The sequence below is a fragment of the Amphiura filiformis genome, chromosome 16, assembly GCF_039555335.1.
Source record: "Amphiura filiformis chromosome 16, Afil_fr2py, whole genome shotgun sequence".
NCBI lineage: Eukaryota > Metazoa > Echinodermata > Ophiuroidea > Amphilepidida > Amphiuridae > Amphiura > Amphiura filiformis.
The window spans coordinates 47,628,797-47,644,758 of record NC_092643.1 but is presented as its reverse complement, the minus strand read 5'-3'; the positions used below and the strand labels follow the sequence as shown (position 1 = coordinate 47,644,758).

General features: G+C 36.3%; 1 protein-coding gene across 1 annotated transcript in view; it reads left to right on the top strand.

The window, feature by feature from the left end:
- The window catches only part of LOC140136111 (A disintegrin and metalloproteinase with thrombospondin motifs 18-like), a 214,319-nt gene extending 207,515 nt beyond the window's left edge, over positions 1-6,804 (top strand). The window contains 1 exon segment of the mRNA XM_072157817.1: positions 6,102-6,804. Within this exon segment, the coding sequence (XP_072013918.1) occupies positions 6,102-6,223 (122 nt within the window). The 3' untranslated portion in view covers positions 6,224-6,804.
- The last annotated feature ends 9,158 nt before the right edge of the window (positions 6,805-15,962 follow it).

The following is a 15,962-nucleotide window of genomic DNA, read 5'->3' as shown; positions in this document are numbered from 1 at the left end:
TTTCTCAAAAATAACTACACACTGGTAACAAAAGTTACGTATATTATAGGGGCAAGGAATCCAATTAGTTCACTGAAATTTCAGTGATTCAAGACAAGTGGTTCATTATATGTGTTAAGAAATGAGGTACATTCTAGCGGTACCTCTTTTCTTATCATAAAGAATGTACCGCTTGTCTTGAGTCAATGAAATTCCAGTGTAGTAAGTGGAATCCTTGCCCCTATAATATACGTAACTTTTGTTACCGGTGTGTTATTATTTTTTTGAGAAAAATGCAAAAATAGTCACAAATTTATCAAGGGGTGTAGTAGGCCTACCCCCTTAATAAACACAATTTATAAGTGGCCATATTATTTAAAGATATAATACACATGTTATCAATGATCATGAAAACGGCTATGCCTAGCTGGGCATCAAATTGCCTGTATACACATATGCTAATAGTTAATGTAATATACTAATAGATATCAAAAATCTTGAAGAACATAACTGTATATTAACTTTTTCTATTACGGGCAGATGACTCTTAGTTATGTAACTAATTATATAAATATTAAATGCAGCAGTTGCGCTCATTCTATTTCATCACCTGTGGAAAGTGATAGTCATAAAGACTGGGTTTGATATGTTGTACACGCTAGCGCACCTGTCAACAGCCCAATGAGTCAAGTATTACAATTGGGCTATCATCTCAATGACTTCAATTGGTTAATACAAAGTACACTCATGGCTTCACTTCAACTCTGTTCCCCGCAAAAGTCGCTAAGAATCATACTGTTGAGTATAGAGCGGCAGCTAAATTAAGCCAACTTATTTTAATTTTGGATTAGAAGTCGCAAAAAGTATTGGAAGGACAAAAGACTCACCATGCAATCAAGCAGTTGTTTAATGAAGTCATCACTTGATGATGATTTAGGCTGTTTCCTATCATATTGTGATGTCAAGTACTATCATTAGATTTTGAAATGTGCTGTCAAATATAAAACAAACCATGCAAGGTTAAATTGCTCCATAGTTACATGTAGAATCTAGGCATAGACATAAATCCGCAAGCCTCATAACACTTTACAGGAATTCGCTGGCCATTGTGACCCAAGACGCACCTTATACACCATTTTGCAACAAACTTGCAGCTAGGAAGCGCACATCCTATACATACCACAATACACCATCACAGCCAGGATTAACTCCATGAGTTCTTGTACGGGCAACTGAGACAATAAGCAGTTCCCTGTCAAAATAAAATTTCAACTTGGCTCAATCAGTTGGCGAGAACAGAGGGCTCAAACTCACGTCACCAAAGCACAGGAGTGACAATCTAACACTTACTTGACTGCTTATATTGTGTTATGAACAAATACTAGGCTTGTTTGTACTCATTCTAGTGCATTTTTCATACTGATTCCATGAAAATGTTTGAATTTAAAAAAAAAACAACTTTGAAACTTGTCACTCTACAGTCGACTAGTATAGGTTATCCAAAGAGCAGAAGATTAAAGTTTATATTGTTTGTCAAAAAAGTAAAGAACTACAAACAAGATCAGGAAGAATTCTACAACATCCACACAATGTTAGGGACAGAAGTAGGCCTGTAGTCAGGGGGTGCGGTGGAGGCGATGCACCCTCCATAAATGTGCAAAAGGTCTGCTTTGTCTGTAAAAAATAACAAAGTTGGGCCAAAAATGTTGATAAATATACCTTAAATCATAACTTTCTGTGAATTTGTTAAAAAATAAGATCCATAAATCAATTGCAGAGGGGACAAAGGTCTACTTTTGGCGAGAATGAACATTTTTCTTGAAAAGGTCTGCATTTGGAAAATACGCACCCCCACAAGAAATTCTGGGAATGTATGTGCCTGGACACAAGTAGTTCATAGCAGGTAGTTTTTGATCTTTTAGTTGGCATTTGCCACAACAAGGAAGTAGGTTGCAGTGTTCAAATGAAACCAAATGTGAACAAGGATGGGATGGGGAATATGTTAGGAAACACATTTGAATGCTGAAATGTGAGATAATATAAAGCAGCTCACCGTACATCAGTAAAAATTAGAACAATGTCATCTGGACATATGGGTTTGAAATTATAAAAATATTTTGGAAGCAGTTGGTAACAACATGTTTTTGTCATGTGAAGAATCAACCCCACTAAAGGGAATCATTTGAACACAAAACATCACATAAGCTATTATTACAACCATCTGAAGGGGATCACTGACCTACTTGCTGAAAACTCTGGTTCCAGCTCGAATACGAATGTTTGATAGCGGATCATTTTCTGGAATCCTAAAAAACAAGCCGCAGATTTATATAGCAAAATTACATAAGATCATTGTACTTTACACAACATCGCTGACCAGTGTGGCCCAAGACACACCTTATAAACCATTTAGCACCATTCAGGGATGCAGCTCCCTGTGCAGCCTAAATATATAATAACCATCACAGCCAGGATTAGGTCCCTGAGTTTTGTATGGGTAGACAGGACAATAAGCAGTAAGGTCCTTGCCCAGGGGAATTTTAAGCTAGCTCAATTTTTCAAAGAGAAACAGACGCTGCTGGGGGTTGAACTTGCACCGAGTCCGACATGCACCATAGTTTGAGCCTCTTAACAATAGAGGCCGTCAGCCTTTCGCCATCTTGTGGGTACAAATGATCTGCGTGTTCATGCATCGGGCGCTACGCGCAGGGCGCAGCTTGCCACGCAGCTGTTATCACGCGTTGATGCTGCGATTTTGTTGTTCACGCATGCAGATCGAACGACCATCGCAGCGTGTACCCACAAGATGGCGGCATATGACGTCACGCTGACGGCCTCAATTGAGCTATAAACTGGACAGCTGAATCCTACTCAAGTGTATCTATGGAAACAATTCACATTGATGTCAAACGAAATGAAAAAAAAGAGCTGAAATGTTGATAGATATTCTGTGATGTAAAGACTTATATATTCAACACCAAAAACACAGACATATTTTGACCTGACACAGGTACAAATAATACAAATACAAAGATGATAAAGGGGTTGAATGTAAATGTACTAGTTGCTGAAATGAACCAGGCAAAAAGTGGCATAGTTTTATAAGAGATGTCTATCAGGAAAGAAGCTGTGTATCAGTCTTAAACACATGCTTTGTGTATCATCTTACTAAGACTTTGAGCATGTCAAGGTGCACTACTAGATTCCTACTGCAGTCACCTGCACAGGTACACCAATGGTACTGTGCAGTACCAGGGGAGTACTTGTATAGACCAGTGCAGTTACCACTGCTGGTGGGTCCTGTGTAGCAGCAGCACCATTGGTAGGCCTACTGTGTAGGTACTCTGTGTGTACCAGTCAGGTGCCTTGACAATGGTGTACTTGTGCAGGCGGCCGCAATAGGAATCTTGCCATGTAGCGGATTCCTTGATAGGTGATAAGTGATCAAGCTATATCCATCATTTGCAAACTTTTTGGATTTAAAAGTAATCTCTCATGTTCAATATAACAAAATAATAATTGTTACGTGGCTTTACAATAATTATGTGTACCTCCAGGATGGTGAATTCTCAAAATGGTCTGCCAAAAAGCACTTGCCCTCCCCTGGCCATATCAATCAATCTTTTCTCCCCTACAAATGCCAGATTTTGAGGAACCCAAGTTTAAAACCTTTTCTAATAAAAATTCTAATAATTTTGGCCCGCTGAAAATCCCCCCCCCCCTATAACTCACCACCCCTGGGGTACACATAATTATTGCACTACCCTAAAAGAATCATGATAGTGAACTCTGATGTGCTGATGATGGTATGAAATGTGTAGAACAATCCTCACCTACATAGTCATAGTTTATAGTGAATGGTACTGGTTTGTATAATCAAACAATTCTGTCATCAGGATTTCATATCGTGAGTGATTTCATCATGGCATCTAATCCTACAATCCTACTGTTAAATTAGGTGCAAATGAATGTTGTAGTGAATAACATTACAAGACATACACCCATATTGGCTTGTCATTAATTGTCACTCCAACTAAATTATATCATACTTCGTCGGCTGTATTCCATAGTGGCGTATCGTGATTTTTAGTCATTTTTTTGAAAATTGGCACATATGTTTTTAATGATGTTCTCTTTCATTTTTTCTAAGTCTCATCAGTCATAATTAGCTAATTAATTAGTAATTAATTAATTAAATGTAGCGATAGTTACAAAGTGAGATTTTTGTATTCCATAGTGGCGTATCGACCATACGCCACTTTTTATACACATTTTATAATTATGAAATATCGGCAAAAATGAAAAACATCGTATGTCATAGTGGCGTCGCGTATCGGACCTATCATACGCCACTATGGAATCTGAACGACGAAAAGTAACGCCATAGGGATTACACGGCGACCGAGGTGGCATACGGTAAACGTAAGGTTAGGGTATTGCGTTTTGTTCGTTTTCCATAGTGACGTATAGTTTTATTGTCAGTTTGCCAGCAATAGTATGTATTTATTTCTTTTGAAAAATATATAACAATAAAAACTATTTAGTTTACTACAGAAATTTCACATCATTTACAAAATATAATGAATGTCTGATTTACACAACTCGATTTTAAATTGGCATTTCTTCAAACCCGATTTTCTCGAAAAGTTACTTATTCGCGGTGCCCCACTATACGCCACTATGGAATACGGACGACGACTTATGTAGTATGCTAGTACCCCTGGACCCAGTGGCATACTCCCTGTGGGACATCAATCTCCCCTGGGATTCTGGCTGCCATGATGTTTTGGGCTTTGTCATCACATTTTGCCACCTTGTAAGTTGCCTGCCCTGCCCCCCAAAAAAAAAAATCTTGGCTATGCCACTGGCTGGTCCCTACCAAAAAGTGTGGCACTTGGGTAAATTGTTAGAGGTGGGCCAAATGGGAGATCCAGGGCAGCTAGAATCCTTTGGTAGATTCAGGATCAGTATGGTGGCAAATGAACAGTGTGGGTAAATAATACACTATCCAACATCCCCCATGTCAAAAGAAATCTATATTTGTCCCTGATTCTAGATCAAATTGATCTGGAAATGGTGTAAACCAAGGGAGGGGGGTAAGCTTGTGTTGACTCCAAACCAGATCAAAGTTGACTGTGTGAACTCTGCTTTGCAGCAGTAGACCAGCATGCTTCCCTTCCTTTATAGATGTTGGCCTTGTTCAGGAAATTATTGAACTAATGTGTTGATAGTTGACAGGAAAGTAGCTTGAAATCCTACAAATGTTTGGATTTTTTTATTGTAGTATGCAGTTATTATAGGGGGTACTATAAAAGTGGACATTTTTGCGAAACATTGACTTTTGCACTCAACACAGATATAGTGAAAATAAAAAGTGCGAATATGTTTATTTTATGGATATAGGCCTGCGTACAAAACCTCCAAAATTATATTTAAAACAAGCATAGAAGTTCAAAATCATTAAAGCACAAAAAATTACATATGAAAATTACTCCTTTTACCATATTAAGGTTATTATTTGTGTAGTGATCATTATATAAAAACATTGAGTGATTGACATTTCTTTTGTTAATCCGCATCCTATGAAGGATGGGGTTGTGTCCTAGCAGTCAAGTTAGCTCAATCGTTAAGGCATTCGACTATAGTGCAAGAGGTTGCAGGTTCGAATCCTGGTGGTGCCTAGTATGCTCTCGTGGAAAAATTGAGTTAGCTTGAAATTCCCCTGGACAAGGAACTTACTGCTAATTGTCTCGTTGTAACCCGTACGAAACTCGGGGAGCTGATCCTGGTTGTGATGGTTAATTGTGGAATGTCTAGGGTGTGTGCTCTTGTAGCAGCAAAGTCCCTGATTTGTTGTTTAAAAATGGTTTATGGAATGATGTGGGGACGTAGTGGTCAGCGACAACCTGTAAAGTGTGCTGAGGCTTGTGGATCAACGTCTAGGCGTTGTGCCTGTGCATAGCGCACTATAAATCACTGCGCTTTTTTTTTTGTCCGAACCTGGATGATATCTCAAATTACATCCACCCTCACAGAATAGATTGTTGCATATTAGAATGTATTGTTGCAAATTTTGTATTAACATAAATGTTTTTTTCTTTGTTTTTTTCTCTCTTTTCCAGTTCCATTGTACTGTCGAGATGAATACAGTTGGTGTCACCTGGTACCTCAACATAACATGTGTTCTCATAGGTTCTATGGATCAAAATGCTGCTATGCATGCGCCTCTATCCACGGAAGCTAGTACAACTTGCTGCAAGCCCTCGGGTGGGTTTTCTTTCTAGCTACCGCGAACATATCTATGTGAAAATGTTGGCCGGGATATCGGCTTATACAGTACATGATCAGCAATTATTAATTTAATGATCTAGTACTTTGTCATCTTCAGCATATGATTCAAACAATGTGTGGTGCTATATGTATTAGTCTTTCGTAGTTTATCCAATGAATATGTAGGGCTGATTCCACAAAAGCTTATAAAGCATCATAAGGTACAGTACCAACAGATGGGTGCAGGACATTCACACCCTATTTTTGACCCATTTTCGGTGTTGGCAAGCTTGATACATACAGGCCTGGTCTAGTCTACACCTCTAAACTTATCACAATTTTGCCACATGTGATTTTTTCAACAAAAGGCCCATTTAGGTAACTCATGGATAAAAACAGAGGTATTATTGGCTAAATTAGGACAAAATTACTATGCCTAATACTGGTCGGCCGGTGTGTGCTGGCAGTAGCTTGGTAGTACAGGCCTAGTCTGGCTGATATCTCTAAACTCATCACAACTTTGCCACTCACAGAGTTTGGTAGAGTTAAGCAATATCATATATAGTGCATTATAAACTTTGTTAAGTGGAAAGTCTTAGTCAGCGTGGTCTTTTTTTTGGGTGGGGGAGGGAGTTGGGGGTCTCAAATGATCAAAATTACCACATATACCATCATATCATCCAATTTGTTTCTAGTATTTCTTTATTTCAAAATTTTTTGACTCCAAAATGACAATTTTGTACTCATAAAATGATTAAAGACCATGTTGGCCTAGGTCACATGTGACTTAAATTTGGTAAAAAGAGAATGAACTTGGCCCCAAACTCGGCCATGTTTGTGTGTCGCTCACGAGGGTAAAATAGTGTACCTCCTGATTATTTCACCATGCTCTCAATAAACGTCAAAGAGTCTGTTCTCTTTGGGTCTAATCACTGTAGTTTAAACAAGCATAAAAATTCACATCAGACGTTGGGCTATTCCAGTTGAAATCCATACACCCCATATTGAAGACATGACCTTAATCTTCCACACAGGGAGTGTGAATTTAAAATGGGATTACCTGAATGTGTGACTCCATTTAAAATCTATACTCCCGGTGTGGAAGATAAAGGCATGTCTTCCACAGGGGTTGTGTGGACTCAACTGGAATAGCCCTTTGTACTGATGATAAGAATGCAGAGATCAACAAGATTGCAGAATGTTGTATCATATTCAGTGTTTCTATATATTCATGCAGAGATCAACAGGTTGCAGAATGAGTGTTTCTATTCATTCTTTGTACGTCCCGCTACCTCTTCATACAATGATGTATTATAGGTATTCAATTATTTATACTTCAAGACACATTTGTGCTACTTTTTATGAAATGGCTATTCCAGTTGAAATCCATACACCCCTATGGAAGTCATGCAGGGAGTGTGAATTTCAAATTGAGTTACCTGAATATGTGACTCCATTTGAAATCTACACCCCCTGTGTGGGAGATTAAGGTCATGTCTTCCATAGGGGGTCTATGTATTTCAACTGGAATGGCCCAATGGCTGTGAATATTCAATGACATATGATCAAAGCAATGAAGAAATAGGCGGCATACATTTAGATGGACAAAATAAGAGTTGCTAGAAAACAGAACAAAATAATTTCATAAATGATGAGAATGAAATAAGTGTATTCATGTTGGCATTGATAAGTGTATTCATGATATTATCACTGTATATGATATTATTGAGTGCTTGACCATACTGAAGAATTGCGGTAAGGCCAAAAAAAAAATGTTTGTCTCAAAGCTCACGAGTGGTTTGAAAACAATGCGATTTTTAAAAATTATTCCCGACTTGGTATTTTTATGGTATTTTGAGAGCAAAAAAGTCTGATTTTCGCCAAATTTTTCCTAAAAAAACAAAAAAATTTGAAATAAAAAAAATGTCTGCATTTCTTTTTTTCAAATCTTGTGATTCAATGTGTGCACAAGCTTTGAGACAAACCTTTTTTTTGGCCTAATACAGTATTTTTTATGTCCAAAAGTAGTAAAAATGTAAGGTGAGACATGTGAATTCTTTACAAGACACACCTACTGAATAAGAATAGTGTATGATGTCGGTAATAGAATGACTACTATTGTATTTTCATGTGATAGGGCAGTGGCACTGGTGTAGACAAATGTCTTTGAATTACTTTAAGGGCCCTGGTTCTTCAGATATGTCAAGACTCTCAATATAAATCGTATGGTGCATCATATGTGATTTCATTTCATTTTTGTCGTACGTAATTACATGTTTTGGTGCTATACACATTATATTTAGGGTTACAGAAACATCAAAAGTTGTTTCATTACTAATCATCTTTATATCATAAGCACTTACCGAGTGCTTGATCAGGGTGGAAAGTACAAAGTGCTATTTTTAACATTTTTATTCTGTTTTTAGTTTTCAAATTCCTTATTCTATTGATTGTAATAGGTACAATAGTGTGATGAAGAGGGCTATTCCAGTTGAAATCCATACACCCCTTATGGAAGACATGGTGTGAATTTGGAGTTGCCTGAGGAGGTGAATCCATTTGAAATTCACACTCAATGTGTCCATAGGGGTGTATGGATTTTAATTGAATAGCCAAATAATGTTTTCTTCAGTTCTATATTAAATAGATGCAGGGTATTGTTACATTCATTTGTAATTCATCAAAGTTCCCCAAACCGATGTTGGTATGAGGGAAATCAGAAATTTATACTTAAGGCACATTTGCAATGTTCTGTATTTTCAGTATAAAAACAAGTATGGAAAAAAGTTACTCACTGACATCTCTGCGACTTTTTGGAGTAAAGTTGCAATTTTTGTGAATACCTGCCTTAATTATGTAACAATGCCACAAATAATTGAACTTGAACTTGTCCTGGTGGGAATTGTTATGTATCCTTGCCCTTCAGATGTTGACAGAAGTTGCATGAATTTTCACAGTAACTCTGTCAACAAAAATTCCTTTCATGTTTTCAATTTGAGGGGTTTAGTCACAGCTAACATTAAGAAAGAAAATACAAACTTTTGCAGGATTTACTATATCAATCATGACCAATTTGGAATCATGTGAGGATAGATCTTGGTGAAAAGTGATTTAATTGATTTCATTTTATTTTTATGTGTCTGAGCCCTAATGATGATTGAGTTATTAATAAGTATATAGGTAATGTAAAGCATGATAATTGATGCCTGTTTTTTGCCCCAGGATCTAGAGTTTATAAGACACAAAAAACAGACATAGACTTATTTGCAAACCAAAGACATGTTACGCTCGCATCATTAGATAAATTTACATGTTGTTATTTTATCTTTTATTCTTCATCTTATTTTTTTACTTGAGTTGCCAATTCTGTTATGTTTTTTTAGTGTCTCAATAAACAAACTATACAAAAGTGCTGATTTCTTGAAATTGTTATGGCCTGACCATTTTATTCAAGATGTAGATGCATTTTGATGAGAATTTTTTGGACACCCTGTGGGTACACTGAAAGAGGGTAGAAAGCGTTCATCAAACTAGAGCGCAGATTTAGGAGCCAGGGGCCCAGCAGTGGCATGCCCAGGTTTTCAAAAGTGGGATGAGGGAAGGAGAGAGAGTCAGGGTCTTGATTCCCCTGACTGCTTAAATTTTAGACCAATTTCCCCCTGAACAGGTGCATATCCCCTGACTAACTGACAAAAGTGTGGGGACAGCCTTCCCCTCTTTGTGCATGCCATTGGACCCAGGAAAGTTTGGAATCATATATAGGTAACTAACTGCCACAGTCCTTTCCAACCATGTATTTGATCAGAACTGCAACTTTAACTTTTGATCAAATTCAATATTTATTTAAATTTATGGGGAGTATCCCATTGTGCTTTGCAGTACCATAATAGAACTGAATGTGCCATAGAAAATGTACACAAAATCCCACACTTCAACTTTAAATAACTCGCTTAAATCAAAGGTGCTTAGACTTTTGTTTGCAAAAATATGACCCACAAAGTATCCATAGCTCTCAATATCTAAGCGGCTCTTGTTTATATTTTGTATACAATTGCTATGGGGCATGCAGATATACTGCAACGCATGATGGGATACTCCTTTCAGCTGCTGTGGATCAGATTTGGAATGCATGCACTATGCGATGAATGGCTGGCACAGCTTGTGGGTTCAAAATCCATATGCATTGAGCCAAAAACTTGGGGATTTTTGGCACTAAACAGGTGCTAGACAATTCCTTCTGACACCATCCTCATAATGCATCCACATCCAGCTCTTTTCTAAAGGTCCAGTTGTATTTGAGTTTGTATTCTATAGTCAATATATGCTGCCATGTTGTTTTTATTGGCTAAAACATGATGAAAAACACTTCTTTTTTCTTACTCTCTTTTCAATAATTTTGTGTAAATATCATAATTGTTTTTAAAATAGGTTCCAGTATTTTATATGTTGTAAATATATATTTATTATTGTAAAAATGATTTTGTGAACATCCAGAAAACTTGCAAACCTGGATGTACAGAATAAAACAAAGTTAAGTGAAACTTAATAATGTATATTTTTTCCCAAGAGCTTTGTATTTATCAAAGACATGGATATCTTTTGATGATGATGAAATTGCAGCAATTAACAATAATTTGTTTTTATACAGATTCTGAATTTGGAAAATTTGAACTTGATAAAAATGATATTGTTAAATTTAGTCCATTATTATTCCCACAATGAAATTGTTAGAGCTGCTGCTTACTTTGAGCTATATTCTGTTAACCCCAACAGCATGCACTATCCTTATGTCCTGCATAGCTCATAGCTGTTCCAAAATACAATGTGTCCTGTCCAGGGGGGGGGGCACTCAACACAAATGACCATACGGGTAGCTCCGAAAGACCCCTATATTTGACCAAAATAGAGCACCGAAAGACCCTTGATTTTGATCATTTCAGCTCTAAAATCATATCTAATTTTTCAGGCGATTTTGAACCAAAAAGCCAAGAAAGACCCTTGATTTTGACTGTTCGCATCTTAAAAAGTCCCAATTTTACTTGTTCACAGCTCGGTTCGCAGCTCCAAAAGACCCACTTTTACAGGTACGCCGTCAGCTCCCAAATACCCACACCTCAAAATTCTGGGGGAACATACCCACCAAAAATGTTTGATGTGCCCTCCCCAGGTGTCCTGTTTGAGCACATACAGTGGAGGAATTCCTTGAAGCGTTCACCATGGTCAAGTGAAGCTGAATTTGTAAAAGTGATGTGCAATTGCAGAAAAAAATGATGCATCACTTGTCAAAGCCCCTTAATGCGTACATGTTTTAAAAGAAAGACACAATTTGTTGCTATGCAGTGTCATCCTCACTGCATGCAATGAAGTTGATGGTCTACAATCTTGGAATAAGTCTTGAAACGCTTGCATGTAAATAACAGAAAACTGTCACCCCCTTTCCTCGATGCCATGTTGAGAAATACCAATGTCTTCAGCGGTTTCCAAATGTGTCCAACATTGATTGATGGGGAGGGTAAATCATTGTTGTAGATGTCATGTTTGTTCCCAAGCACAATATACGTCATTTCCATGATCATTAGAAATTCTGCACAGAATTTACGGCAGAGTGTGCTAAGCGTTCCAAGTACCTATTTCCAAGATAGTAGGTACTAGTTGGTCTGGGGCTTGTGTTTGTCTTGGTGATAGCATTATCATAATTAGTACCCCATTTACACTGGACAAAATTGTTTTCACTTAAGTCGCAATCAATTGTTGGTCTGGGGGCTTGTGTTTGTCTTAACTTGTACCCCATTTACACTTAAAGGGGCATTTCGTGATCCACAGCCTCATCCCCCCACTTTTCCCAAAAAAGTTGAGAATTTTACACCACTGGATATCTCTGGCTACATAATGTTTATGTACCAAATATTTCTTGCAGATTAATTCGTTTAGCAAAAATATCGCCAAATTTGAATTTCGTTCTGGTGCACCAGAACGAAATAACAACACATTGTCTATGGAGCAGTGTAATACACATAATCATGCATAACTCGCAAATGCAAAATCGGAATCAACTGAAATTTTGGAAATAAGCTTTTTTCGTGGATATCTACTGAAAAATGTCATAAAAAGAGGATGTTAGGATCACGAAATCCTCCTTTAAGTCGCAATCAATTTAATTCATATTGTAAGAGAAAACAGGTATAGGTGTGATGAATCATAAGTGAAATTGATAGGACTATAATTCACAACATATTGTTGAATTCATGTTTTAAATGTGACACGATCTGGTCCATGGGGGCCAAAGGCGGCAAATTTTAAACTGCGATAAAGGTAAAAATACGGAGGAAAAAACGATAAAATGAAACTAGACATCAAAAAACTTCATAAGTTCAGAACCAAGTATGCTAGAGTACCTTTCAGTAATGATAGTCTATTGTATGTATAATGTAATAATTACAGTAACTCAATTTTCAAAAATGGCTCCTTTGGTCCCCATGGACCAGATCGTGTCACAGATATTGTAACAAGTTACCCGTGCCTGTTATGCTTCTGCCTATCAACAGGCAAACCATATTGACTCCTAAATGTGATTTCAGAATCAAATTCGGTGTAAACATCCACTACATGAATTAATTTATGCTAATCATCAGAAGTAATTCAGAACGCAACTTCAGTTGTAAAACGATCTTGCCCAGTGTAAATGCGATAATATTTTTAATAGTTTATATGGGTTAAAACCTAGTAAAAACGGTTAAAACCTTGTAGACCTTTGTTAAACATGTTAAACCCTAGTAAACCCAAATTTTCATTATTGATATGGACCTAATTAGGAAAGGGAAGAATTGAAAATGACTAAATATGCCACCTTCCCAAGTCTATGTCACATTATCTTTACTTTGTATTATGTTGGTGGTTTTTATTTTATCAAAAGAATATATAAATATATTTATGTAAAAAGTCATTTTTCATGTACTGTAACCATTAAACTAATAATATGTGGTCTGAAATTTTAGTAACTATTCACATAGGCTCCTTTTATAGATTCTAAAGAAAATAACTAACATATTTATTTAAGATTTTAGACATTCTAATAACATTGAGAATAATATTAGTTATTAAGAATATAGTGCAGTAAATTGTACATTGAGAAGTTTATAGTTTGAGGATTGTGTTGTAATGTAATTATTTTGTTTTTTCAAGAAGGCTAAAATAATACCGTAATATTTATCATGCAATGTGGAGCCAACAAGAGAAATAATGAAATTATGGTAAATTCTTGAATTTGTACCTAAAATGAAAGTTGGCAAGACCATGTCTGATCCAAGACTTAATTGTATTCTTAATGAAATGTTGCCACGTGTATTCAACAATAAAATTGCTTTCTCTTTTGGATACAAAATGAACCATATTTGTGACAGCTATTAGTAGCATTGACACCACCGACTTGAAAAACAAATAAAAACAACAACCTTATACACTGCAAAAAACAGAGTGTAAAATATGTTAAGTAAAAATGCAAAAGTTTAAGAATAGGTTTTATCCATTCCATTAAACAATCATGACAGACAGTAATTACTAGTTTGAAGCTCACTCACATGATGATATGGCATGGAAATTTCTGCAATTCTGTCAACTTCCCATTGAAAACACAGGGGCATTTATTAGGGCGAGCGTTTTAAGTGTAATTTTTTATTTATTTATTACACTTAACAATACGGTATTCAAGATGGAGGAAAACTTTGCACAGTGTACAATCAAGCATGTTTTTCATATGTTTACTTCCAGGGGGGTGTTAATGCATATTTTTATGGGTTTTTAGTGACCCCACATTAATGACTCAACTTTTTTGACCCTACATGACACAACTAGAAAGAAACCCAAAATTATTGTTATCCATTATGCCAAAGTGTTGTAAGTATCATTTAGAATCTCTGTACCACCCTCTATTTGCATAATTAAAGCCATATCGTAACATTTGCTGATGGAGGACGCCCTCAATATTTTTTTATTCTGTTTTTACACGATTACCCTGCAAAAATCAAGACTTTAGTTGCTGTAGTTTTGTCAAAATCCGAGATTTTGATTAAGCCATCTTAATAGAACGGTTTATACAATGGAAACGTTAGTAGAAGGTGTATGCGATGTTCATAACACAGTAATACCCTGGTATGTACATGGCGTGCAGGACAGTCTTATACACACATCAAAAGATCATACTGTAGCACGACCAACGGCGCTGGTAGTTAATTCCAATTTTCTTTGCTTAACCTCAGTTGTTTGGCTCAAAATTAAAAGGGGACATATCTGACAGTAAAAAACTAAAAGCTAACATTTTATGGAAAGAAATACTAATCTATTTTTATGGAAATGTTACATTATGGTTTTAATTAGGCTTTGATTTGACATTTAATAATAATTTTAGACATAACTGCAAGTCAAAGGGGTCAAAAAGTTGGGTCATGGGTCAAAGGTGGCTTGCAGAATTTAATTTGTATTAATATATTATGTGACATAGATACAGCAGATGTATATACTACTTTCCTATTATTATATTTATGTCATAAATATATGCATATATAATTCAAGTCACAAATCATGTATTGAATAATTACAGGGCAAATTGTGTCTCTGTTTATTGCAAAAAATGCATCACTGAAGAAACGATGTAATCCTGTGTTTATAGTGTGTTGTTGAATAAACTAATTGTAATAATGATTCTGTAACTAATTTGGTTGGTTTATAATGTGTACAGGCTGTGCATTAACCAATAAAATATGTGAATGATGTGCTTAATATTCAAATTTGTGTTATAGTGATTTTTTTGTACTCTGCTTGAGGGGGCTTAGATATTAGACATTGGAGTCCAGGGGATATTCCGATTTTCAATACAGAGTAAAGAGTGACCATCATCCAAGTGAGATAGTAGTATAATCCATGTCCCATTGAAAAGTATTTTTAATGATGTGTTGCTAAAAGGGCATTAAGGCACCACATCTAATTTGGTCATATATTCCGCTATCGGTGCCCGATGACTCTTTCTATCATACCCTAGTGATGTAATAAATTATACCAAGCACACCCAATAAAGAAAGATTTAAAAAAGATAGAAAGGTAGATATAAGGTTATATATCAAGATATAATATCATAAGGTTTTAGTTCCTGTCCCCTCCCACCTCAATTTCTGGAATTGTCAGATTTTTGAAAAATGTAAGACTTTGGAATGCTTTAGGAAAATTTTATATTATAATTTAGTTTATTAGGATCACTTTTAAATTGTGGTACTCTAGGGGGTTTATCCCTCAGGTTCTCACATTTGAAAGACCAAAAACAATATACTAATAACAATGCTAATTTTACATTGAAAAAAATATGCACCCTTAACAGCTGAGCGTATTGGTCTTGTTGGCTACCTTGCCCCACAATCATGACGCTCTCGGTTCGATCCCCAGCAGAGGTTCTGTTCTTTTGAGAGCATTTAGGTGCATTGTTTTAATTATTAATGTCCCATAAATTATTAGCAATAACATTAGTATTTTGTCCAGAGTCCCTTTTGTCAATAATGCTTTGAAAAGATTTCGCAGATTTTACATTATGCCTAAATCTCGAGAAATCTGTGCCACTGAGGTGGGGAGGGGACGTACGCCCCTACGTATCACATAGGCCCTAACCATTATGTAGGCTTATTAAACCGCTAGCATTGAGATTTCTAGAGCCTTCTCTCTCCCCTTAT